The 25,256-nt window shown below is 48.0% G+C and overlaps 1 protein-coding gene across 5 annotated transcripts in view; it reads left to right on the top strand.

The window, feature by feature from the left end:
• The window catches only part of LOC116431859 (uncharacterized), a 114,891-nt gene that overhangs the window by 54,018 nt on the left and 35,617 nt on the right, over positions 1–25,256 (top strand). For 2 of the 5 annotated variants that reach the window (XM_076366736.1, XM_076366737.1), the window contains one exon: positions 17,357–17,429. The exons of the other annotated variants lie outside the window; for them this stretch is intronic. In XM_076366736.1, the coding sequence (XP_076222851.1) occupies positions 17,357–17,429 (73 nt within the window). The remainder of the gene's footprint in view (positions 1–17,356; positions 17,430–25,256) is intronic. 5 annotated transcript variants of the gene reach the window in all.

Genomic DNA, 25,256 nt, shown 5'->3' with positions numbered 1-25,256 from the left:
CGGCCAGGTATACCGGGCTTTGTTAATGGGTTACAGGGGCTCGCTCTTCGCGAATACGGGGATAAAAAAATAAAAAAAAAACGTAATGATTCCGGAGCCGGCGTTCGCACGAGATATCCCCCCTTCGCGCCCCTCGCCTCTCGCTGCCCCTTTCCGCGGCGGAGTGATCGAGCTTCTGGAACGGTGTTAATCGAAACGGATTAGTGACAGTTTTTAACAATCCTCTGTTTACCCCTTTTATTACCGCGCGTTCCGGTGTTCCCGTTGGTTACCGCGTCGCATGGAAATGGAATTGAGGTAGTGGGGGACGATTGGGCTCGCCGATTGGAAGCGTTCCTTTTTTCTCCGACTAAGCGCGCGGTTTTTTGAGATGTTTTGATAGCTTGCCACCGGGGTTGGTGTCTTTTTTCGAGGCGGAGGTGAATGCACGATCGTGGTAGCTTCTGGATTGATTTATGCTTTTTAGTTTATACCGTGGAGGTAGTTCGCGAGTGAGTTTTGCTACGGAGGGAGGTGTTAGAAGCTCCGAAGGCGACGGAGCTGTTTTGTTCGGTTGATCGTTGTAAATGGGGAGACCGCGCGTCTTTTTATTCCCTTTTATTTTTGGTTTTATCGAATTTTCCGCGCCCCCCTCCCCCGAATCACGGGCGTTGCGATCGTTGGAATATTTTTGAGCGGTACACCGCTCCGACCGAAAGCTTCGAATCGCTTATCGATTTTCAGTAGAATCCTATCGCGTGACAAATTTCCTCTTGACCGTTTTAGAAGCGGCCGTTCGGATCTCTCGGTCTCCCGTCTTCCCCGAACTTATTTAAATTGCCATCAATTCAGCCGGCGATTATAAGCTTTCGGCCGGCGCTGTACTTGACAAATTAATGCCGAGAAATAATTTGATATTTACGGAAATTGTCGGGTCGGTAATCTGTTAATCTTCCGATATCACCGAACGCGACAATGCCACGGAACACTCGCGTTCGTGAGTGACTTCGATTCCGATCGGTTAGCTTCTAGAATATCCGCGTGATACTGAGATATTCGTGGACGTTCGAAATCGGTTTCTTGAGTAATTTCTCAGAGAAGCGTCTGTCGTCTTTCTAATAATTGCAAAAGGAAGAAACTAGAAGAAATTAGAATAAAGTAGCGATAAGTACAGAAAATATGAAAAATTCCATTAATGACTACACTTATCGCTATTAAAAGTAGATCCTCTTAAGCTTAACCTTTCATTTTTTCCTCCATAACTCTATTCTTACGATATTCTATTTGAAATGCATTTTAAAAAATAGTTCATTTGTAGAGAGCAGTGTAAACGATTCGTCCTAATTAAAAATAACTGTTCCAAAAATATCTTGAAGCCCACCTGCGAATAAAACTGACATCACGCTCGACGTAGGAGCGCAAAGGGTTAAATGAAGTACAAGAATAGTTGAATTCTTCAAAATTCCATCCGACCCCTTGATAAAGAGATCGACCGCGCGAGAGTTCTCGGAGGCCGTGAAATTTACGCGGGTCGAGCACGTGCGCCCGGCGGAAAAGCGGGACGCATTCCTAGTCCGGGCCGGGGGGATGGGGTCGCGGCGTGGGTTCGTTCCCGAGTAAATTACAGAGCGAGTAATTACGTTGTCAGAATTTTATGCGCGGCAGGCCTGGAGAGACTCCTCGAACGAACGATTCCCCGACAGCTCGAAAAATGGCTCCGCGATGCGGCGCGCCGCGTAAATAATCCCTCGGAAGAACGAAAATTAACTCCACTTACGTGGAGAGCGGCCGCTCCGCCTTTCCCGATCCTTTGTCCGAAGGGGTTGCGTGTTCACTTTTCACTGGGACGCGGAAATCCGCGCGAAGGGGCCGGAAATGTGGATTCGCCGCGGCGGATCGGGGCGTTCGCTTGGAAAAAGGAACTCTCACGTGACTAAGACAGTTCGTCTGACTTTTCGGAATAAGAATTCAATGCATGTAAGAGTTTTTTTATCGGGTAACAACCCTTTGCCCTACAATATCCTGTCAGTGGTGAAAATTTTTGACAGAATTTAGCAAGCGTAAATATTACTTAACCTTTGCACTCGGAAGTACTTTGCTAGGTATATTTAACATTTTCTAACTAGACAAAGACAATGTTTTTTTTGTAGGAACTCAAAGAGAAATCACAAGTAAATTGAGAAACAAAGCTTTTTTATCCCAATATTTCACACACCGATGCATTATATAGTTCAATATTAAATATCGAATTTTATAGTTTTACTGCATCAAATCGAGTGATGACTGAGAGTCACCTCTCGAGTGCAAAGGGTTAATTCTTTTGAATCCGAATTAAATATTCTTCTGTTATCATTTATTATACTTCAGAGCAAACATAGATATAGAATATGCCTAGAATTTTTCTCTTTTTTCAATTATTAATGACAAAGTTGTATCATAGTTATGATATATATCATAAGGCAAGGGGTTGATGTAATCGTTTTCGTAGTTTCGTTTATTGTCCCAAGAAGATACGAGTCGATTTTATAGAAGATTCTCTATTTCTGCGAATCTATCGATTATAAGCACTTTATTGGTTACCTAATGTTTTTTCTACCTGCTCGAACGAAGGGTAGGTTTCTTGGTGAGCGTTAAGAGGGATGAAACTCGATTTAATCACCGTTCGACCGCGATTAATACGGAACCATAGGACCTTAATGCGGAATCGTAAAATCGATCGAAATCTTGGATTCATGGATTCGCCTTCCGGGGTGCAAGGGACGGGGAGGGGTGTAATGTAGGACGCCGGAAGAAAGGGCGGGGAGTTTAGAGGGCGTTTAGTACTCACTAAATCGACCGTGAAACGTGACCCGGCGGACTTGTTCCGCTTTCCGTTTTCATGTAGCATAACTGGGAAACCCAGCCTCGAGATATCTTCGCGAATAAGCAGCCGAAACTCCACCGAAATCGCTTAAAATTATATAAACCCATCTTCGCTCTAACGTAATACAAACAATTAAGAACAATCAGGAAAGCCAACGCTACGGATTAACCGTTTGCATTTGAAATACGTCTGTCATTACTCAATTCGATATAAAACATTACCTTCGAGTATATTAACACTGAAACTACCAGGCAGGTCAAAATCACTCATTCTCGAAAAATTATTAACCCTTCGTACTCTGTAGGCTCCAATATTGCACCAGTTCTAATATTAAATATTTTACTAGATTTTAAGAAAACTACCTTAAGATTATTAGATCTCCCAGATATACAAAGCTTATACTGAGAAGGGAATTAAAGGTCTAAGAAATGTTATAACATTGTTAACTTTCAGTAGGACTACTATCAAAATTGGTAGGAGTTGCTGACATATCACAAAACTATGGAGTGCTAAGGGTGAAAAAAATTGGCAATAGGCAAACTGACTTGAAAATCAATTCTCACTAGATACACTTTGAAGTTTCTATAGAGGAATTCCAGAAAATCAATGTAATTACTCGGTAGGTTTAATCTTCGTATAACGCGTCGTCGCGTATCCAGATAAAATACTTCTATCGCTCAATTCACGTGTATCCTCTCGATGGTCAGTTTACTAAAGAACATCCTCCATATCTGATCGCAAACTGTTGAATACATCGAGGAAGAAACGTCCGAGTGTTAAAAGATCACAGCGTATCCTGTTCCCGTGTTCTCGAAGAAAAATAGAAACCAGTGGAGCGTGTCCGGACTCGAAATTCTCCAACACAATCTCGTTAATGCCTCTCGGAGCACGGTCGATCGGAGCGGAAAGGAAATTTTTAGCCACAGAAAAAGGCGAACAAGATAAAACGGAACGGCGGCGGTGGGAGGCGGCTGGGCGGAACCGATTCCCGCGGGCGCGATCGTTCGCCGGGCGGCAGCCAGCCAGCCCCTTCCGCCGATGGATGAAAAATGTGTAATTTTTATTAATTGTACCTTTATTAATTTTCACCGGCGTGAGACCTCGGCGTTCCCCGGGGCAGGGGGGGCTGAAAAGGTTGGCCGCGTTACACGCATGTACGACACGTGCGCGCGGTGGCCGGACCTCCGAGCACCCGGCGGCACAGTCAGCTGCGGCGTAATGGCGGCCGGGCACCCGTTCTCCCTCGGCGTCGTCGTTCCCCGCGTGTTCCGTTCCGATGCCCCTGATAAAATCGTCTCGTACCGATGCCTCCGATGAAACGGGTCAGTTGTTTCTTCGCGGAAGCGGCTACACCCCTCGATTTTACAGTGAAATTAACCCTTAGGCGGCGCGGTAATTTTCTTCCTCGATTTTGCGCTCGCGGACGCCGCGCTTGCGACAGCTCCTCTCGTCTTGGACGATGAATATTTTTGTCTCCCGCATGACACTGGAAATATAGGATTAGCGCGTTAGGATGCTTTGCGACGAATAGAGGATTTTGGATTTGTCGTTTACTAGAACTACCGTACCAGTAAAATGACTGGTTTCAATTCTTTTCTTTAGCAATTATTGATATCTTCGAAGCATTGAATACTTGAAATGATTTTGAAAATAAATAGCTTCATTTGAGTAGTATAATGAATGTCTGAAGAAACTGGAAATAATCTATTGTTGCAATTTTTATAGGAATCGCGTATTAATCGTATTGAATGTAGTTCTAGTGTTAAGAATGTTGATCCTTTGTGTTCGGTTTATTATATTCTCGAGGAAATCGACTTTACTCTTCGGTAGATTACTTTACGAAGATACTTCGTTTACTGACTTCTTTAGATATTCCTTATTTTAATATCAACTCCGATTCGCAGAGACAGTACTTATCGTATGTTCCCCAACGGGAAGAACACAGTTTCCCATTGTCGAATGTCGAAATAGAAAATAAGGAAATCAAATTCCAGCTAAAGAAGCGACCAGATTCTTCCCTCGACTCGGGAATCTCAGAATTCCCGCATCGTTCCGAGCACACGTAACGCCGTCTTCAAGATAATTCCTCCTCGACAGTACTCGATCCTCGCGTGCCCGTTCAATTACGCGGCTCCGTTGTCGCCGCGACGATGAAAGTACAAAAGAGACAGAGAGCACACACAAGACAGAGCAGAGAAACAGAGATAGAGAGAGACGGGCCGCAGCTCTTCAAAGCGAGGAATTCCTAGCGAGCCGCGAATTCGTTTAAGGAATTTCACACGGGCCGAATTCGAAAATGCCCGCGCTCTCGCTCTCGTGCGCGATCCTGCCCGCTATCGAATTAACCGGCGTCCTGGCCGACGGTCCTTTGTCGACGGTGCGCTTTGCCAATTATTCGTCTCTTTTGTACGCCGGACGACCGGTTGGAAGTACCTGTATAACGTTACCGGTAACTCAATAACGATCGAAAGGGCCTCCTCCTCCTCCTCCTCCTCTCCTCCTCCACCTATTTCGTTTTCCTTCTTCACCGTCCTCCTCCGATGGGGGTAACCGAAACCGGAAGCGCACGCAAATGAGGAAACCCCGCGGCCGAGCCAGAAGTCCTCGACGCCGCCACGCGACCCACACCCGCCTGTCCGTACGTCGTCTCCTTTCTACGCGATTCCTGTTGTGCCACCCCATCGACGAACCCGATACGTGGTCGAGGGTCCCACCGAACACGAACTTCGAGAACCCGGGGGAAGCGGCGAGAGTTAACGCGGCTGCACCTCTCAGATCCGCTTCCCTCTTCGATTCGACGCTCTCGTCGCGGATAAACCCCGAAACTCGACTATTCCGATAACGAGAATCGAAGGTTACGTGCTGCTAAGTAGATCCTGTACCGAATGATTTTTATTTGAAAGGTAACAGTTTTGCGCAGATTCGGTTTCCCTGTTAGAACCTTGGGATCGAAATGGGAAATATCCATTGTTGGAACTTCGTAATGTCCCCGTAATGTTGAAGAATACCATCATGTGTTTAGCTCTTACAGCTTCTGTCTGAAGCATTTCCGTCACTCATACTTTTTCAGTTATTGAGTTCTGTCCAGGAAACGAGCGTTTGGTCGTATTGTGCGTCGGTGGGTTATTTGTAGGACTTCGATGTTTTTGGGGGATATTTGAGTATCGAGATTGGTGCGGTCGGTTGTTTTTGTGCTTGGTGTTTTTGTAGAGACGGAAAAGGGGAACGAGGTTTCTGTGAAATTTGAATAGTTTCGAAGGGATGAGGAAATTTCTTTGCGTGTCTTAGTTTCTCGTTGGTTTTTCGAAGGATCTTTATTGGGTTTTGTATATCGTAGTACTGAAGTGAACTAGGACTATGGTGAATTCTGTTTAATGAGACGTTAGAGTTTGTTACTGAACCTCGGGTTTCAGATCTCAGCGATGTCTAGTTCAGCGGAGAAGACTTCGATTTCATCGAGAAAACTGAAAAGGACGCTGAATGCGGCGAAGCGAGATGCAACGGTACAGAACGAATATGGCGACCCTATGAATTTTATTTTCTATCGTTGCATCTCACTTCGACGGGGCGGTGACTCTTCCAGTTGCCTTGCTTCGCTGACTTTTTAGATTTTAGGGCAACCGAAGTCTTTCTCCGTCGATACTCTAGTTGGTTGGGATCGCGGGCGATAGAAAAAAGGATGAGAGGATTCCAGATTCGGCCCGGAGTCCCGTAATTCTGGAAGGTCAAACGGGACACTAGTCCAAGGTCCTTTCGAAGTCGGAATTTATCGATGTTTCACTTTCCTTACGATGACCCGGATACTCCGCGTACCTGTGACGTGCTCGGTCCAACACCTACCGATAAGATCTTCCTATGGGGACGGAAACCACCAAACCTCCGTTTCGAACGCTGTTCGACGTGTCGATAGTCGAACGATTTTCCTATGTACAGACGCAAGCCTCTTTATCAATTAACACTAAAACCACCGAGTTCAATTGTCTTTTCGAAATGTTTCTGTAGAAACTTCTATCTATCGAGACTTCAACTGCTTTACAATTCAGTTTGCCTATTGTTAAATGAATTTCTGTAATAATTTCTCAAAGAAACATCTGTTATCTTTTTAACAATTGCAAAAACATCAGGACTGGGTGATTTTGATCCGTCTGTCAGTTTTAGCGTTAAAACGAAATATTTGCCATTTCAATCTCAAATTCCCATTTCTACGATGGTCATTAAAGTACTCAAACTCGTCTTCAACAAGGCTAACGTTATAGAATATTCATTAATCCAAGAAGTTAGATAACAAAGTCTCAAAAACAGTACATCAAACAGTGCACTAAGAACAAATCGCCAATCGATCTTAATAATTCTTTCTTCGGTGACGATTAAAATAGACGACAAGCGTTTGAAACACAGAAAAACCTCTGGACAGTGATCGTTAATACAAAATCGACGATATTGAAACATTCACGAACCCTAGAACGAGTCGGCGCGACTAATTCGGTCACCAACGTGATTTCTGCTTCGTTAATAAATCGAGCGACGGTCACCGGTGACCCCCACGGCATTCGACCCCGTCAATCCACGTATTCCGAGCGAGTCCCGCTTAAATATTCTATTCCCCGCTAATTCTACTCGCACGGCAGCTTGGGAGTCCCCGGGCGTCGCTTAATTTTCGGCCGGGAAAAAATTTCACCGGGGCGAAATTCCATATCGGCGGAGCGGGGAGGAATATTCCGGGGGGCGGAAACGGTCGGAGGCGTCGTTGATTTTCGGTGGATCGCGATCAGGCGGATCGAGACGCGGCCTCGACGTCAGCCGGCGCTCGTTTTCAATGCATATTAATCACGGGCCGAGCTGGCTCCGCGATCGGGGGCCATTCATCAAACCGCGGCCGATCCTGAAATCTGCTACGCAGCAAACTGGGAGCCCGCCAGTTCGCCGGGACGCGGTCTTGGGGGAGGATTCGGCCAATTACAGGCCGCGGGATCTGAACCACCGATGGGGGATCTTAGATCGAAGCCGTTTTAATGGCGCCAGGCGAGACCTCGCGCTTTCGGCGGCGATTATTTCGACAATTCCCATTGGCAGGATTCGAGATAGAGGTTAATTCTCGTTTGCGGAGGTTAAGTTCGGTCCGTTTGACATGGGTCAACGTTTATGGGCTTGCAGAGTATCTTTTTCTTCAATGAATCATTCGAACTTTGCTTAATACTAGAACTACTAGGCTGGTTAAAGCGACTCATTCCTGATTTCTTCATTTTGCAATGATTAGGATAGGTATTTCTCTGAGAAATGATTAGAGACATTGATTTAGCAGTACGCAAACTAAATTGTAAATCAATTGAAGTCTTAATGGATGCAACTTTGAAGTTTCTATGGAGGAATTTTGAATTGTCTATTGAACTGCTCGGTAGTTTGTTAACATTGAGTAGGTATTTTAGTGTAACAAAGCATAATGCATTATAAAACTATAATTTTCTGATATCTAATGGTGGAGAGTCACATATCGAGCAGCGGATAGCTAGTAATTTCTTGGTGAATATTATCGCGTAGAGAATATTTGTAATCGAGTGAAGCACGCGAAAGAATTCATAATGAGGATGATAATAATTAGAGAATCCGGATCTCTCGGCGTTCATCTCTGAACATCTGAAATATTTCCCACCGCGTATGAATCCAATTCGAAAGGGTTAATTACCAGTGTCCCACGGAATAATTCGACCCGATTACCGGGCCAAGAGTCAATTAATCCGGTCGATACGAGGCTCTGACTTCGGCCATTCAGCTAGGAAAATTCCGAAATTTCCCTGTGGCTGGTCCCGAGCCGGCGCGCACGCTTAATTATACACCGGTGGCCGCGCACGTGCACGCTGACGCGCACACGCACGCACACACGCCTCCTGCACGCTCTCACCTATCGGTAGGGTGTATTTTTATTTGCATAATTAGATATCCATCAATCCTGCCGATGGCAGTTTCGCCTCGTCCGGCCGCCGCCGCCGCCGCCGCGCATTTATAATATATTTCAGACAGAGCCACGTGAAAAATGCGAGAAGAAACCGGGCCGCGGGGGCGGAACCGCGGACGGCGCGTCGAAATGCGCGCCGAGGGTGGATTTTTCCGCGGGTACCTCCGGCGAGGAAATTATAAATTATAAATTCGCATCGAGGTCAAAGTAATTGTTCCCCTGGGCGTTCGATTCCCCTTTCCATCCCCGATCCGTGTTGATCCCTGTTTTTGGTCCGCTGGGACCAAAGTTCCGTTCGGCGGTGAGATCAGCGGAAACATTATGGATTGAAATATTTAAAACTACGAACAGAAACGTTGCAGTTCCCTCAACTTACAGAACCCTCCCGGTAACATTCTTCAACTTAAATCCTACTCTCTCCGATCACCGTTCCACAATGTAGACTGCATCTACAAAACATCCCAGCTAATAAAACAACGAACACACTTCTCCACTGATCATCGCGTCGGATCTCCAAAGAAACCAACGAACGAACCAACGAAACGAACAACCCCTCGGAAACTAATTCCAAACAAAAATCTGCCTCGCAACGTTGCTGCGTTCGGAGCCCGAGCTCGCATCGCCGTTCCGGCGAATCCGAAAAAAGAATTCATAATTTCATCCGGGAAGTACCATTCCCGTCGACCGGGGGGCGGAACACATTGCGGAAACTGGACAGCGGTAGGGGCAGGTTAGCGAGCCCCGACCCTTCGAAAGCAAAATTCCAGACGGGAAATACCGGGATCGAATAATGGCTTAATATCGCCTTAATAAAAGTCCAGCGAGCGCCAGGGTTTTTGGATTAGTCGACGTCGATCGAGATATCCCGGTGTGCCGCTAGACGCTCGCTCGCTCGCTCGCTCGCTCGCACGGTTTGTCCCGACCCCCTCCCACCCCGCCGCCGTCGGTTCGACGGATATAAAATATACACGTCGCTAGATATCCTGACTAGTTCCCGAATATGTGTGCAACGGCATATTAAGAGAGTTCCACGGTGTGTGTACACCGATGTGCGCGCCTGTGTGTGCACGGGCGCGCGGGACGGTCGCGTACCACCCTCGAAAACCGGCGGCCAACGGCGGAGGGGCAGGTATTGTGTTTATATGCATATCGGGACGGAGGGTGGAGGGGGGGGTGGGAGCCTCCGCGAGTCTCCCTTGTACTCGAACTCGGCGTTTTCCAATATTCGAGCCGAAACTCTCGACCAGAAAAGCCCGGCCTTCGAATCCGTGCCCGCCCAACCCTTTCTGCCGCCCCCTCGAACCGACCGACCGACCGACCGACCGTCCGACCTCACCCCTCCGCCCTCCTCTCTGGCCGGTGTACATCGAACCGTCATATTTGGACAAAATCGAACGTATCCTATCTAAACGTTTCCCTCGTTTCCTACCTACCGATCGGTCCATCCACTCGCCCCGCTCGCCACCCTCTTTTCTTCCATACGTTTTTCAACGGATTCTTCATTTCGCGTGCGGCCGCGCGCGCACAACGCGCGCGCACCGGCCTACGTTCGCCGGGAGCCCGCCGCTTTTTTCCTTCGGACGGGAACCTGACTTTTCGGGGCCGGCCTCTGGAGACTTCCCAGGGAAATCCGTTGAGCTCGATCTCGTCTCCTCTGTGTTAATGTATGTTGCGCTGGATTGTTGGGATTGGTTGTATGAACTGTTCGAGGGATTGGGACGCGAGCTTTTTCACGGGGACGATGCTCGTGTTTTTCGTTTAGGTGGTATAGGGGATTGAGAGCTTGTTAACTGTGAAACTATCGGAAGGGTTAAAATATCTGTGATTTCTTCCTTTTGCGATTGTTAAAGGACAGATGTTTCTCGGAGAAATTATTGGGGAAATTGATTTGACTGAAGTGCGCATCAATGGACGCTTCAATAGATTCTTTGAGTTTCTACAGAGGAGTTTCGGAAAGTCAGCTTAGCTCGGTAGATTTAGCGTTAATACAATGCTTCTACTGCACGTTGGTTCTTAAGAGTTCAACTCTCGAGGTACGAGCAGTAATTATTGAAAGTTCGGATACAGGTGTAACAGAAGAAACAAATTTTCACCGAACTCCAGTAAATTCATACTCCTTGATACCGTTCTATACACTAGATCACAACGTCAATCCCGTGTTTCCATATGTTACGAACTCTAATAATCCCGAAACTAAACGGTAAACGCTGAAAGATTCCTCCGCGAGCTCGCTTCGTCCACTGCAAATCCTCGAAGCGTCGTTCCAAGTCGCGGAATCATCGTGCAAGCTGCTCGATCGTTTAATCCCCGGCCCCGAAAAATCGGCGAAACGAGCGCGCCCGATTCCCCGCGTTCCTTCCCGCCGGGATTCGCATCGAGCCGCGCGGCGGAGGGGGTGGACACGAAATCCGAAAACGTCGGCCGACAAAGGGGCGCGCGACGCGAAGATCAATCGACAATCGTTAAACCCCGAAAAGCGTTTCGCGACTCCCAGGAATCCAAGGATACTCCCACTCGTCGGCGGTCGACGAGCGATCACAGGGGTCCGCGAGCGGAAGGGCGGCATGGCTCGAGAACGCGACTGGCGGACGCGTACGGAAAAAAAGGAAGGGAACAAAAAAAAGAATGCGCGGCGTTTCCGAGTCGGGGGCTGGTGGAAAGACAGGCGGACAGACGGACGGACAGCCGAAACGTAGGGTGAAAGGGCGCGTGGTAGGGGGCACAAAAGGAGAATATCAGCGTGAAGGGTGGGCGGCGATGAACGCGAGGGGGGCGGACGGGGTCGACGCGCGGCATCGGGGAGTTGCGCAAAGGATTTATCCTCTCGACTAGGATTGAAATAGTAATATGTTATTGGTAAGCTCTTCTTTTACATCGGCAGCGCCAATAAACGCTGCAGACAGGTTAACGAACCGTCCATCGTCACGCGGCGGAAGGAGGGACGTATGAAAGGGGTAGGGAAAAGAGAGCAGAGAAACCGTCGGTGTGACGAGGTCCGGGCTAGCCAGAGGAAAAGACAGACAGCTGGACGAACGGAACGTACGAACGAACGAACGTATAGCTGGATAGATAGATAGATAGATAGGACAGAGGAGAGGAGGGAACGAGAGAGAGAAAAAAGAAAGTGGCCGGGAAAAGAGCTGGCAGATATGTAGATCGAGAGGGGTAGCGAACTGTGCTGGGAACAAGAGAGAGAGAGAGAGAGAGAGAGAGGAAGAGAGTGAGTGAGAGAGAGAGAGGGAACGAGAGACAGGGGGGCTGTAGAGGTGGCATCGCTAAACTGTCGACTTTCAAGCTTTTAATTCGCGATCAAAGGCCCGTAACGATCCGTCGGAAACCCTTTCGCGGCGCTCTTTCCGACGTCAAAATTACTTTTAAATTCGCCCGGCTCTTCCTCCCGGTCGCCCACCGCGCCCCCGCCCCCCGACGATCAACCCGTGGCCCACCCCCGGACCTACCTCTGTCCCATCACCCGCCTTCGACGTCCACTTTGCCGCTTTTTACGGGACGGGTTACGAGCGAATTCGGGTGCCTCGGTCGGCTCTCCGCGGGAAAAAAAGGAAAAGGTCGAACAGGTGGTTCCGTCAAAGGTAATCGACTCTCTGCGGTGGATCGAATCCGGCTGGCCGGAGTTCCTGTCGCGAGGACGGCCGACAGGGGAGCCCGCCCGGGAACGTTTTACACGGATAATGACGCGTCCAGGACTCTTTTAGCTAGCCCGCCCACTCCCGACGGTCGCCGAGCTCTTGCTTTTCCTCTTTAGGAAGATCCCCGACCGGCGGGGTTGCCGTTCGATTGGCCGGGCGCGGGAATCCGTTGCACTTTTCGCGTTAATTGTCGCTTTCACGACGGACCCTCGACGTTCCCGTGTGTTTTTTCGTGCCGCGCCTCGCCCGTGCTCGACGGTGTCGCGACGCCGTGGTGTTTCGTCGGTGTGTCGAACATTCTGTTTCCTTCCGGTGAAATTTCAGCGGCGCGCTGGTCCTTGTGATTCCGCCTCGCGCGGATCGCTCGGAGGTTCGAGGACAGAGGGAGCCGACGCAACCGCGCATCTTGAAAAATGAATCGCAAGAACGCGTTGATCCGATTCCGCGGGATCTTCGTGGGCGTTCGTCCGGCACTCAACCTGTTCAATATTGTATCGGTTTCGTAATGGATAGCCGTTGGTTTTCGAATTTTTTCGAGGGATTTCGAATAAGGGAGGGCTGAAACTTTGATGCGTCCGTTGAATCGATCGATGTTCATTAAAATCTTTGCGCGGCCGAACACGCTTCGGCTCCGTTCGAACGGAACCGTACGAAAATCGCTCGTACGGAGTTTATGCGATTAAATATCCCGGTTTTTCGGATCTCGTTCTTCTTCCCGCCGTGAAATACGCTTGAAATTCGGCCACGGCCGAGGTAATTCGTAGACTGACGTGGAGCCGCGCGGTCGTTTTTGCGCTTTCAGCTCACCCGGAGTCGGAATTAATTGTCCGGAACGCCTGCGTTGAACGTTTCACGATCCGAGCGACACGGTAACGATAACGATATGCCTGTTTGTCCCCCTTGCAGGAACTAATCTTCTTTTCAGGTGCGGAGAGCCTCGCCGGCGACACGGAAATTCCGGTAGAACCGTCGAAACATTGGACAATCGGTGAACAGTCATCGAGGACGAAGGTGTCGGAAATGATTCTGTAATAACGCTGTCGCGATACGAGCAGATTATATCGTCACTTTATAGAGCTCTCCGGAGAACGTGGCGTTTACGTATCAGCGAAATGTTAAAGAGCCTTGTAACCTTCCCCAGATGATTTTACGAGTGCCCGTAACAACCTGGAGGCATTTTTTTATCTAGTGAGAGTCGCCACCCTTATATCTCCAATTTTATTGCAACCACACGATTCGAGTTAACGTATTGTCAATGTTAACGATCATTTCCTTGTGATGCGACAGTAATGTAAGTCGTATAATCAGTAAAAGAGAAAATAATTTCATTCTCTTAATTACTACTATTCACTTTCAACTTACACATAAAAATCCATCAACTACAAATTAACTTTACAATAATTCTTCGTTTTATAAGGGTGAGTTTAAAGTTAATTTGTAGTCGATAGATTTTTAAAATAATTCTTCGCTTTATAAGGGTGAGATTAAAGACGATTCTCAAAATTGTCCGAAAAATCATGTCCGATGGAAACGAGCAAAGATGAACGATAAACGAGGAATTCCGTGTCCCGGCGAGGTTCACGAAGAACTTCCGGCGGAAGTGGCAGCCGGCCGGCTGCGAGGAGCTCGCGGATCGACGGGGGAAAGCGAACGCGGCCATAGACAATCCTAGACCGTCTGTGTTGTATCGCGAAGTCTTTCGAAAGGAGAAAGAAACAAAATCAGAACCGCGTTCGCACCCCTCCGTTTTCGACTCAGCTCGCCCCCACCCTCTTCGACTGTCGAGAAGGGGAAGTTCCTTCGACGGGCGATCGAACAGACAGAGATGGAGAGATGGAGAGATGGAGAGAGAGTGAGAGAGAGAGAGAAAGAGAGAGAGCGTGTGAGAGAGAGAGAGAGGGTGAGAGAAAGAGAGAGAGCGAGAGAGAGAGGGCAGAAGAAAGGAGCTAAAACACGTACATAATATATAAATATACATATGTATTGATTCTAGTATACATATAGAGAACGGACGAGCAAAGAGTCACAAGAGAGAATATGTATCACGAGAGAGTACGTCCCTCGTCTGTCCTTTTGCCCGCGATAATTCGCCCCGTTACGTTTCCGTTTCGAATTTAGAGTGGACCTCCTGTTCAGTAATCGGCACCCCTGTCGGGTAAGATAGCGACGACACGACCCCGTGCCGAACAAGTGAAACAGAGGGACGAATGTCGAATAGAAAACGAAAAGAAAAACAAAAAAATGAAAACAGTGATATGACAATCGAACGAGATCCATACGTTTCATGGTGAACGGATCGTCGTCCTCCGTCTGCGCCCCCCACTTTCGGTTCTCTTTCCCCCTCGAGTCGCGACCGAACGGAAATCGAGACGAGATTCGGAACGAAATCGCGGCGATTCTCGAAAGTTCAGGTGAAATCGCGATCGAGTCGGATCGCCTCGCGAGGTGCACGGGGATCCATGTTTGTCGACCGTCGAGCGGAAATTTGTGGATTTTCAAGGGGCAACGAGAAAAGTACACGCGCAACAGTCCCGAAAGTTCGCGGGTTTCTTCGGGACACGCTAATTAGGCCCGTGGTCGCGGGATACGCGAGTTTCCGGAAAGTTGGTCGGTATCGGTTGCACCCTGGGAACGGGTCGAACGAATTTCCGAATGAATTTCTAGCGGAACGGGCGCGCAGTTTTCCGCGCGACCGCCGGTCCCGCGGTCTCGGGATTTTCTGAAACAAATTATACATGTTTGTCGCGGGACAATGGCGAGGTAATAACCCCGCCAAGGCGGATCAATATTTCATATAATAATTTATTGAAGACTTAATTGAAATCCTCATTATCTTTCCATGCGAGCTGATCCCGCTAATGGATGAAACGGAGTTCCAATTATCGGGGATCCGGGGAATTTCGAAAATTCCTTAATACCGTCGCGGTCGGTGGAAGTTCCTTTACTTAACTGCTCCTTTTCGAAATTATCCGACCCGGTTTCGGATCTTCGGCGTCAAAAATACACCGTTCGAGAGGTTGCGGTCTCCAATCTTCGTTTTTCTCTTTAGATTCCAAGTATTCCACGAACCACTCGATAGACGATAATTCGAATATAATTAAACGATTTTGAGTACATTCAGAACATCGAAACCTCGGTGATTTAAAACTCTTTACGTTGAACGAAAACGATGTAGCAGCAACGCGTGTACTTTTCTCCGCGTTGCCCGCAAGAAAAAAGACAAAAGACCGTTCACCGGTGGTCGATTAATAATTCATGACAGTTTCGCGCGGGAAAAGAATTAATCCCGGCAATCGCTCGGGAGCAGGCGTCGACGGAGAACCGTCGGGCTTTCGAAACATTCGAAAGCGCACGAACGGAGGGTCCCCGCCCCCCTCGGGCCAAGGTATCCCAGGACGATCGGGGCCGCGTCGATCATTTCCAGCCCGCGAATGCGTCGGAGCCAGCCAGACGACGGCGAACGGGAATTTTGATCGTCGAGGAATGATCGGGCTGGATCCAGGGCTCCGCGTTCGTTAACGTCGCCCGTTCTCCCGTCGAAATTCGAGGGGCCGGCGTCGACGGTGGTGGCGGTGGTCGCGGGCAACCCTGTCGAGACGATCGTCCTCCGATTTTTGTCACTATCCCGATAGCTAAACCGTGTTCGAACGGAGAGACCGGGACACAAAGATGATTCCGAGGGAGAAACGAGGAATACGTAGACGTTGAGGGTAGCAGTAACGTTTGAAAGAGAAGAGACTATTTTCAAAGCAGATCCTCTAATTGTGAATGGTGTGTAAAAGAATTAGAGAGGGAGAATAGATGAAAGATTCAGGAGTGTGTAGCAGTGTTTGAAAGAACAGAGGAATATTTTGAAAAGAATGTCTCCAATTACAAGTGGTGTAACTATGAAGAGAATTATAGAAGGAACATAGACGAGAGAGGTTTAGTTAAGGGTAGTAGTGTAGTGCTCGAGAGTGGAAGTTGAGAAGGAATACTGTCGAAAAGAGACGAGAAGCAGATAGAAGATCGGAACGTGTAAAAATAGATAAAAGATTAAAGTTAAGGGTTGTTGTTGTTGCTTCGAAGTCTCGAGGGGGTCGCGGACGAGTCCCACCCTCCCCCCGAAACCGTCGACGCGAGGAACACGGCGGAGCACAGAGGACGGCTCGCGACGCAGAACTCGAGCCGAGAAAGCAGAGGGGTTTTTCCGTCACGAAAAAAAAAACAATGCGAAGGGTTTCGGGGTGGGGGTGGCGGTAGAAGGGCGTAGAGTAGCGCGCACCGCCCCTGACCTAAGAGACAGAGATGATAGCGTGAGAGATAGAGACGAAAGGTTCGATCGACGCGCGTAGTGAGAGAGAGAGTCAATGAGTGAGAGAAAGAGAGTCAATGAGTGGGAGAAAGAGAGAGAGTGAGAGAGAGAGTCAATGAGTGAGAGAAAGAGGGAGAGAGTGAGAGAGAGAGTCAGTGAGTGAGAGAAAGAGTCAATGAGTGAGCGAAAGAGAGAGAGTGAGAGAAAGAGAGTCAGTGAGTGAGAGAGAGAGAGAGAGAGCGCGGAGAGCCGACCACCTGGCGAAAAGAAAAATCGAAAAACAGTTAACGAAAAACAATCGGTACATAGTAAGCAATCGAAACTGTCAAAAAAACGAGAACTCGATTGAAAGGACTGAAATAAAGAATGCTCGTGCGCCGAACGAAGATACCGAGAAGGAAACGAGAACGAGTTGTCAAGTGAACGAGCAATTAAAACAGAAAATTGAGGAATAGAAAAAAAAGGAAAATGAGGAATAGATAAAGAGTTGCTTTTCGTTTCTCGTCGAAGTAACAAACAAAAAAAAAAAAAAAATAAATAAAAGAAAAAAAAATAAATAAAAAACCTCCGAAAGGCCGTCGTCCGTCCCTGACCCTACCAAAGTGTGTTTTGCATTGCAGACTACCAGATGCGCAATGTTAACGTCAGATCGGTCAACTCTAAACGAAGGAAAACACCCTCCTCTTCCTGCTTGTGAGTCTCTCAGTTTCGGTGTTTCGTAACTAATTCCACCTATGATAACTACACACATCTTCTCAACCAGATATATATTTATATATATATATATATATATATATATATATATATATATATATATATATATATATATCTCTACATTATATTTTATGACCGTTGTTGTAATGGATCGAGACGTACGTTGACCTTTGACCTTGCCTTTATATATATATCCGTAAATATATATATATATATGTTGCACACGTTTTTACTGTGAAAGATATGTATATATATGTTTATATACAAGAAACAGCTGTGTATTACACGACACACGACGACATTACACGCCGAACGTAAATCGCAATACAATCGATCACGCGCGAACGACCGGCGTCGGAATCGATGGGGATCACTGGCTTGCGGATCGAGGATATCAGCTTCGATTATGTCGTTGTTCGCTTGGAACGAGTGTCGTTGGATTTCCTTGTGTTTCCGGTTACGAGGTGCTCGATAGAAGAGAACGACGCAAGATTTTACGATTCGAAGAATTTCAGTGCACTGAGCTTGATAGAATACTTCTCGTTGATATATTTGTTTCTTACGATCTCTCCCAATTATAATCTTCATTTTATACTAATTATAAATACTGTTAATTACGTTTCAATTTGAAAAGATGCACCGCGGTTGACATCAACTAATTTAAAATTCAATCGTCGCGTTTAGAATGAAATGTTCCGATGAGTAAATCTTCGAGATTTCATATCGTTGTTCCAATTATCGTTAGTTAATGAGAACGCCGTTCATCGTCGATCAGCCAGTCGATCTCCGCGCGACGATCCCGCCGATCGGTAGCGCCGCGACACAATCTCGACTGTTCTTCCTTTCGTTCAACCTCGATTATTAATTTCACAATAACGAATCGATCGATCGACTCCCCGCGGCCATGTTTTATTAGTTGTTTCCGTTTCGAGCGTCGCCAGAGGCTCACGCAGGCTTCTTCTACCTTTGTTGCCCGCCGTTTAACTCGCGCAGCGTCTCTTCCACCCTTTTTTCGTTTCGCCCCACGGAAAACCATGCAGCGTCTCGCCGCTCGAACCGAGTCACGATCGATTGGGCGTCCCGTTCGACCCTTTAATCTCGTGCAGCTCTCGCGGAGGATCCCTTGTTCCTTTCCGGGACACTTCGGTATGCTCGTCGTTCCCGAACGGGCGCGTTGTCCGCAGTTTTCCGTTTCGAACGCTGCGAACCTCGCGCGTCGTCGGCCGACGTCGTCGACCAGGGACCTGCGAATAATATTCATGAACGTCGATTGGCAAGAAGAAGTATCTGTATTGACGAATGTTCTTCTGTTACAGAGACATCACTAATTTTCAGTGATCAAAGTAACGCGAACCGATTAACGTAGATCAATAGAGAGCAATTAAGAGGTGTCTATCTAGCATTGCCATCGAATTAAGAACAGAACGAGCAGACCGAAGTGCGCGGAACGAATAGAACCCCAGAATCACGGATCGTTTCGATCTTCCTCGATAGCCAAATACCAGAAAACCGAAGCAACTGACTCGCAGCTCCTCGCAGGAACTACGAAATCAAATTTGTCCAAATGTCACGCTTCAACGTGTCCCAGTCAGTTAATTTCCCCCGTCAAATGAATTCGTGTCAAATGGATTCGCGTCAAATCCGCTCAACAATATCCCATAGAATGATCTTCCCTCTTCCGAACAACCTCGCGCGAGATATCGTATCGACGCGAAGCGGTCAGTTGCAGTTTTAATTCCTCCAGGATCGCGAGACCTGCACGAAGCGTCCAAGGAATCTAGATGGACAGTGCGAAAGAGAGAGAAAAGAGAGAGAGAGGGAGAGAGAGAGAGAGAGAGAGAGAGAGAGAGAGAGAGAGAGAGAGACAGACAAAAAGGGGCGAATGGAATGTCCGAAAATCGTGCTCGACTCGACTCTTTGTGCGGCTCGTCCTTCGGCCTTCCGCTCGGGCGAGCTTCAATTGGCCCGGAATCGTTGTTTCGCAGCCCGGTGTGGGGTTAACCGCGCGAAACGCAGTCGCAGCGCGGTTCGTCGTCGTCGTCGTCGACCTAGGCTGCGCGTTTACATCGCAGCTTCGATACCAATGGAGAGAGCATCGATCCTAGCGTCGCTGGAAGCTATTCGAGATAGCTTCCTTCGGTGTATTTGCAGCGGCGCTGCGATGATCGCACGATTATCCGATCATCGCGATACAATTCCAGTTGTTCAGTCCACGTGGGTCTAACGAACCCGTCAACGAAACGAGTTCCTCCGCGTCCGTTACTCAGCTGATCGAAACGAACGAGTAACGCGCATCGACGATCGCTAAGATCGCTCGACACAACGGGACGCGTTTCCACTTCGCTCTCATCGACGCTCCAACCGAGTATCGCAGCTGCGACGTGAACGCAGCCCCAGGCGTTCCTCTTTTTCCCGCCTTTTCCCAGCCCCGTCCCCCCGCCCATCCACATTCCCGACGTTTCGGTTCGTTCCGCCATCGGCAGCGTCGATTTCGCAGGACAGCTTTCCGCTCTCTTGTTTCCCCCCTTCTGTTCGGCGTTCTCTTTTTCTTTGCCCCGCGGAACGGGAACGGGGGGCGGCGCGTCGCGAGGCGAGACGCAGACGTACGCTGCGTACGCCCGCCCGACGACCGACCCCCCGGTTCCCCGCTCGAGATCTCGCGGTGATCGATCGAGGCGATCGAGCCTCGACCGGCAAGGATCACGGCGGCCGCCGCGCGCCCGAAGCCACGGATGTCCTGCGATTGCAGGCCTCGGTCACAGGACATCTTCCGTTACGGCGCGCCGCGACGCTCGGACCACCCTTGCCGTCGGTCAGCCGAGAAACCTCGAGCCCGACGTTTCGTCGCGACGAAACCGACGCTTCGATGATCGTTTTCTTATTTTCTTTCTATTCTTCTTATCCTCGCCGAGCGAACGTGCCCTCGTCGCTTCGCTTCTCCTTTCCGCGGTCACAGCCTCGCGCGGGAGAGCGGACATTTTGTTATCGGCTTTTTACTCGCTCCTCGACGTGCGGAAACTTCCTCGCGAATTCTGTCGATTTCCGATCGATTCGAGTAATATGTTTCGTACATCGGTCGTTTTTGGTGTTAACGGTGAAGAGCTTTCTTACGAAAATCGATTATAGATTTAGACAGTTAATAGGATGATCTCGGGTTTTATTTTCTATCGGTTGTGCGAGGTATTCTTATTCCGAGAATTTTTCCAAAAACTGGTTTCACGAGCGACTTAAAGAAAATTCAGCGTCTTCCACCCGAAAGTTTCCCAGTTCCATGCGTCCCAGAACTTCGAACCGCTCCCCCGTATCTCGGGACACGCTCTCCCAGCTCTCCCCCGAACGTTATTTGCCTCTGTACCTTTTGTAAACAAAACGTGCATCGTTCCCGGATCCTTGCGGAATGTTTTCCTTTCCCCGGTCGCTCCGAGTTCGGTTACACTCGGGTGCCGAGCTCCGACGGGTGAGGTTTCTCGTTTCGCAAAAACAGAAGCCATCGGTTCCCCGTTCTCCCCGAGCGAGCGTGTCCTTTTTTGTTTTTTCCGTTGCCACGACGACGACCGGATCTTCCCGAAAAATCCCGGCCCGCGGAGCGAGGCTCCGGGCGGCGGGGGAGGGATCCGGCGGAGAACCGCGCTGTCGAAGCGCGCGAGAAACAAAAGCGGGGGCGGCGAAGGGAAAAAATTCCTTTTCGAGCGCGAGGGACCGACTGCAGCCGCGCGTGTTCGCCCACTCGTTAGCGTCGACTTTCCGTTTCCCTGATTTCGCCGCCAGAACACAGCGCCAAGATATCACCGGGAACAAACGCACGCACAGATACACTCACGCAGACTACGGGGAGCAACAGGATTTTGACATTTTGACTGCCGAATCGCGGGATCCCGACGAGTCTCGTCGGACGCGTGAAATTCGGAGATCGATCTGCTCTTTGACCGATCGGTTCGATCGGATTTCATTGAATCTACGACGCGCGTTCGCTGTTTCCGTTCCGCGAAGGAAATCGTCTCGTAGGACTCCGACGAGCGCCAAGGTAGTCAACGTGTTAAATGAAGGGAAAGGGAGACAGACAGACAGATACCCAGAACAGAAACAAAAGTACAGTACAATTCCATGCACGTTCGCTGTACCTGTATGAACCGTAATATTATTTATAATCTCCGTACATGTGACACGCGGAACACAGGCGATACCATAGTCTCGAGCCACGAACAGGAACACGTACGCATACACACACACGTACACACACACATTATACACGTGTCTGTACATCGTATTTTTGCTGCCGCTTCTTTGAACGTAAGCTTTAGATTGGAGAGAGAGAACAGCGATCAGACAACACGAACAAAGGACACTGTATCGCACACGTGTGTGCACAGGGTGTCCCAGATTTCGGGATCGGGGCTTATTGCGTGAAAGATGGAATAGTCTTTTCGCGGGAAGCTTCGTTGCCGAGGAAATTGCGCTCGAGAATTGGGGGAACCTGGCTAACGTGTCTGCCTCGTAACCGACAGTTTCTACTTGTAACTAGTATAACCAACCTACTCGACTCATTCTGTATATTTCTTCACTTACTCGGATATCTCGAGATTTCACTGTTCACCGAAAATACCCAAGTAGAAACACCCAACAACGATCAGCCACGATAGCGACTATCCCTTAACGATCAAATTCAATTCCCTCGAAAAGGAAGCGGCACACCTGGAGAACCTCGTTACACTACGTCAGCGCCAATTAAAACACACGATCGGTCGCTCGATTTTTCCTTTCGTTAAACGGAACACCCTGTGCATAATACGACACGGACACACGCACGGTACACACACGTACAAACATACAGACCACGTTCAGCTAATGAACACGAGAAGAGGAGGAAGAATGAGAAGCACACACGACCCATTCTCATGTATGTATGTTTCGCGAAAGCGAACAAGAGAGAACAAGAAGGCACAAAGCCTGACAAGTGACACGTACGGAGGCATTTTATTGAGAAGCCGCTCGGAGCCGCGGTCCGTCGAGGCTATAGGAACGGAGAAGAGAGATCGAACGCCACGGAAAGTGACGGAGCGAGACAAACGTATATATATATATATATATATATATGTATATATATATGTATGTATGTATATATGTATATGTATATATACGCACACGTATACACGCAGGGACGAGAAAGAGACGACACGGAGGGACAAAGAGAAATATCACTTACGGGGGTTGGGGGTTGAAGGTAAACACGACGCGACGGTTCTGCGATTCTTTCGGGACACCCGATCGCGTGAAAGGGGAAACTCCGGAGAGGTTTCGGGGCTGGATTCCAGGGAATTTCCACGTCGCGCGGGGATTGGTCATTTTGACCCGGAAAACAGGACTTTTGTGCATTTCACGCGGAATCGGATTTTGAGACGTTTCGTGTGAAATCTGTGTAGCGTTGGTTGCATATGGTACGCTGATACGTGCCCACAATTGTGAGTCGTCTAAGTTATATATGTTTTGAATTAGTTTAAAATAACGTGATGTAACTGAGAGATTCATTTTGTTTTCGATTTTGACTTAGACCAGTTTCATGATTATGGGCACGTGTGAGTAATTGCGGCGATTAATTGATAATGAAGGAAATAGTGCTGCTGGGTCAAAATTGGTCGTTCGCCATGCGAGGGTTAATTTGGGAATTAACGTATGGGAGGGCGTGTTTAATCGTTTCAAGGGTAGCTCACGGTTTTCATTGTTTCTTTGCTGCATACATTGAATTTTGGTTCGATATTGAGGCTGATTACGTATGGATTTTACTTTTTCTGATGATTCTATAATTATTTTAATCTTTGGTCTACACGTTTTACACGTATTCAAACTGTTCCATCGAGACCGTGGTGAAACGTTCTAATACGAGAATTTTGGGAGTCTTAAGAACTGAATTGATTTTATAATTGATCACCTAAGTGCTCGGGAACTGGATTTAGATATCAAAATTACTTTTACGTTCAGGAATATATATATTTCTGTGAGACGTTTCTCGGTCTTGGCGATATTTTCATTTCAATTTCTGGGGAGAAATTTCCTTTCGTAGATTGTCGCGTTAGCGGGAATTTTGGTTCGGAAATGGTAGCCACGGGTGGGGGCCATTTCGGCCGCGATCAATCGATCTTGCAGCGTTAAAATGTCCCGGCCTTGACCTCGCTGCGACCAAAATAGAGGACACACAGTGTCCCTCTGAGTCTCTCCTCGAGCTGTTTCCTGTTTCACGCAATCCCCGCGCTACGCCATCTTCGGACGTGTCCTCGAAAATCGGATTCCACAGACGCATCGATCGGCGATTACGATAGATCCGTCACTGCTCTTTCCAAATGTCGCAAATTTCAAACGATTTAAAAACGTCATAAAGGATCATATCGAAAGGTTTAGTGTCTGAAAAATTGACAACGCTACGACTGGAAGATACGCGCGTCGAATAAAAAGGAAACTCTCTGAACCGCTGAGAACAGAAGCAGCACTCCGAATATCAAATTCTCGAGGTAAAAACCGATTTCCGACTTTCCGGTCCAGACGATGAAAAAGTGAACACACCGGCGGTTAACGAAATTAAAACAGTGTGTCGGTTACATCGCATTAGGTTTTAACATCCTCGAGAGAGCCAGTCTGGTACGTTAATTTTTCAGAACGGAAAGAAACCGCTTCCTCCCGTCAGTGTACTGAAATTATCATATCCCGTTCGTTTAATCGAGTCGCGAAACCAGTCGAGTTTCGTCTCGCGGCGCGCGAGGGGCGGCTTTTATTTTTATCCCGAGGCGAGGTTGTTTTTCGAGACGATTTTCGAGAAATCGATGAATTTATTGTCGAACGCCGAGCGACTCGAGGAGGAAGATCTCTCTCGAATGCTCGCGGTGTAATCCCGATCGATACGCGGGCTCGAGTAACGCGCGAGTTCTCGACGAGTTTCCCGGGGAGGATGCTCGAACGGCGGGATGCACGGTTGAATCGCAGAATCGGCCGGATCGACGAGGCCTCGTCTATTCTAATTGGCTTCGAATATTACCTCCAAGTCGAGGGACGAACGATCGACCACCACGAACAGAGAGAGCTAACGCGGCTCTCGCACGCGAAAAAGTACATGCCACGCCAATGACCCAGAAACCGGCGACAATGTATCGCCGGCGCGAGTCTTCTGGTGTGTTTTCAATAACGCCGTTCGGAAAATAGATCGCTGGAATGATAGTTCGGTGAGATTGATACTATTTTTACTGCGATAATTATTAGATGATATATAGAGAAGAAATAATTAGGAGGGTTTGAAAGAGTTAAGTGGTAGTTTGTCTTGAAAAATTGCCTTTTTTACGTGGATAATTAGATTGCTTTAGTTGAGAATGTTGGATGCAGTGAAGGATATTTGTGAGGGAAAATTATTACTAAGGGGATGAAAATGTCTGATCGTTGGCGGTCTTATATCACTTGTTTCATTTATTTTCTTGTCAATACTTCTATAGAAGAGTTATAATTTTTCCTGTACTTTTTAGATTTTAATTGTAGTTTGTATGAAGTGATTGGTATATTTATTTTTTATTGAAATGTTTGAATAACTTTCGTGTCATGTGTTTTTCTATGGGAGTAGGAAGAACGGATTGTTATATGAGTGTGTCTCGTTCCATCGTGTACTTTTTCTCGTGTGAAAGCCAGAATAAAAGCGAAAACGAAAAAAATTATGCAGAAGGATTCAAGAAACGAGATCTCGCGTTCCGGGGAATCGTCCGTTTCTACTTACTCCGGGGTCCTGAAATCACTACCAAGTAGCCACACTCTAAATTCGAAACCAGCTGCCAA

This window comes from Nomia melanderi, chromosome 4 (assembly GCF_051020985.1).
Source record: "Nomia melanderi isolate GNS246 chromosome 4, iyNomMela1, whole genome shotgun sequence".
Classification (NCBI taxonomy): Eukaryota; Metazoa; Arthropoda; class Insecta; order Hymenoptera; family Halictidae; genus Nomia; species Nomia melanderi.
Note: the sequence above shows the minus strand (reverse complement) of the source record. Positions and strands in the feature narration are given on the sequence as shown.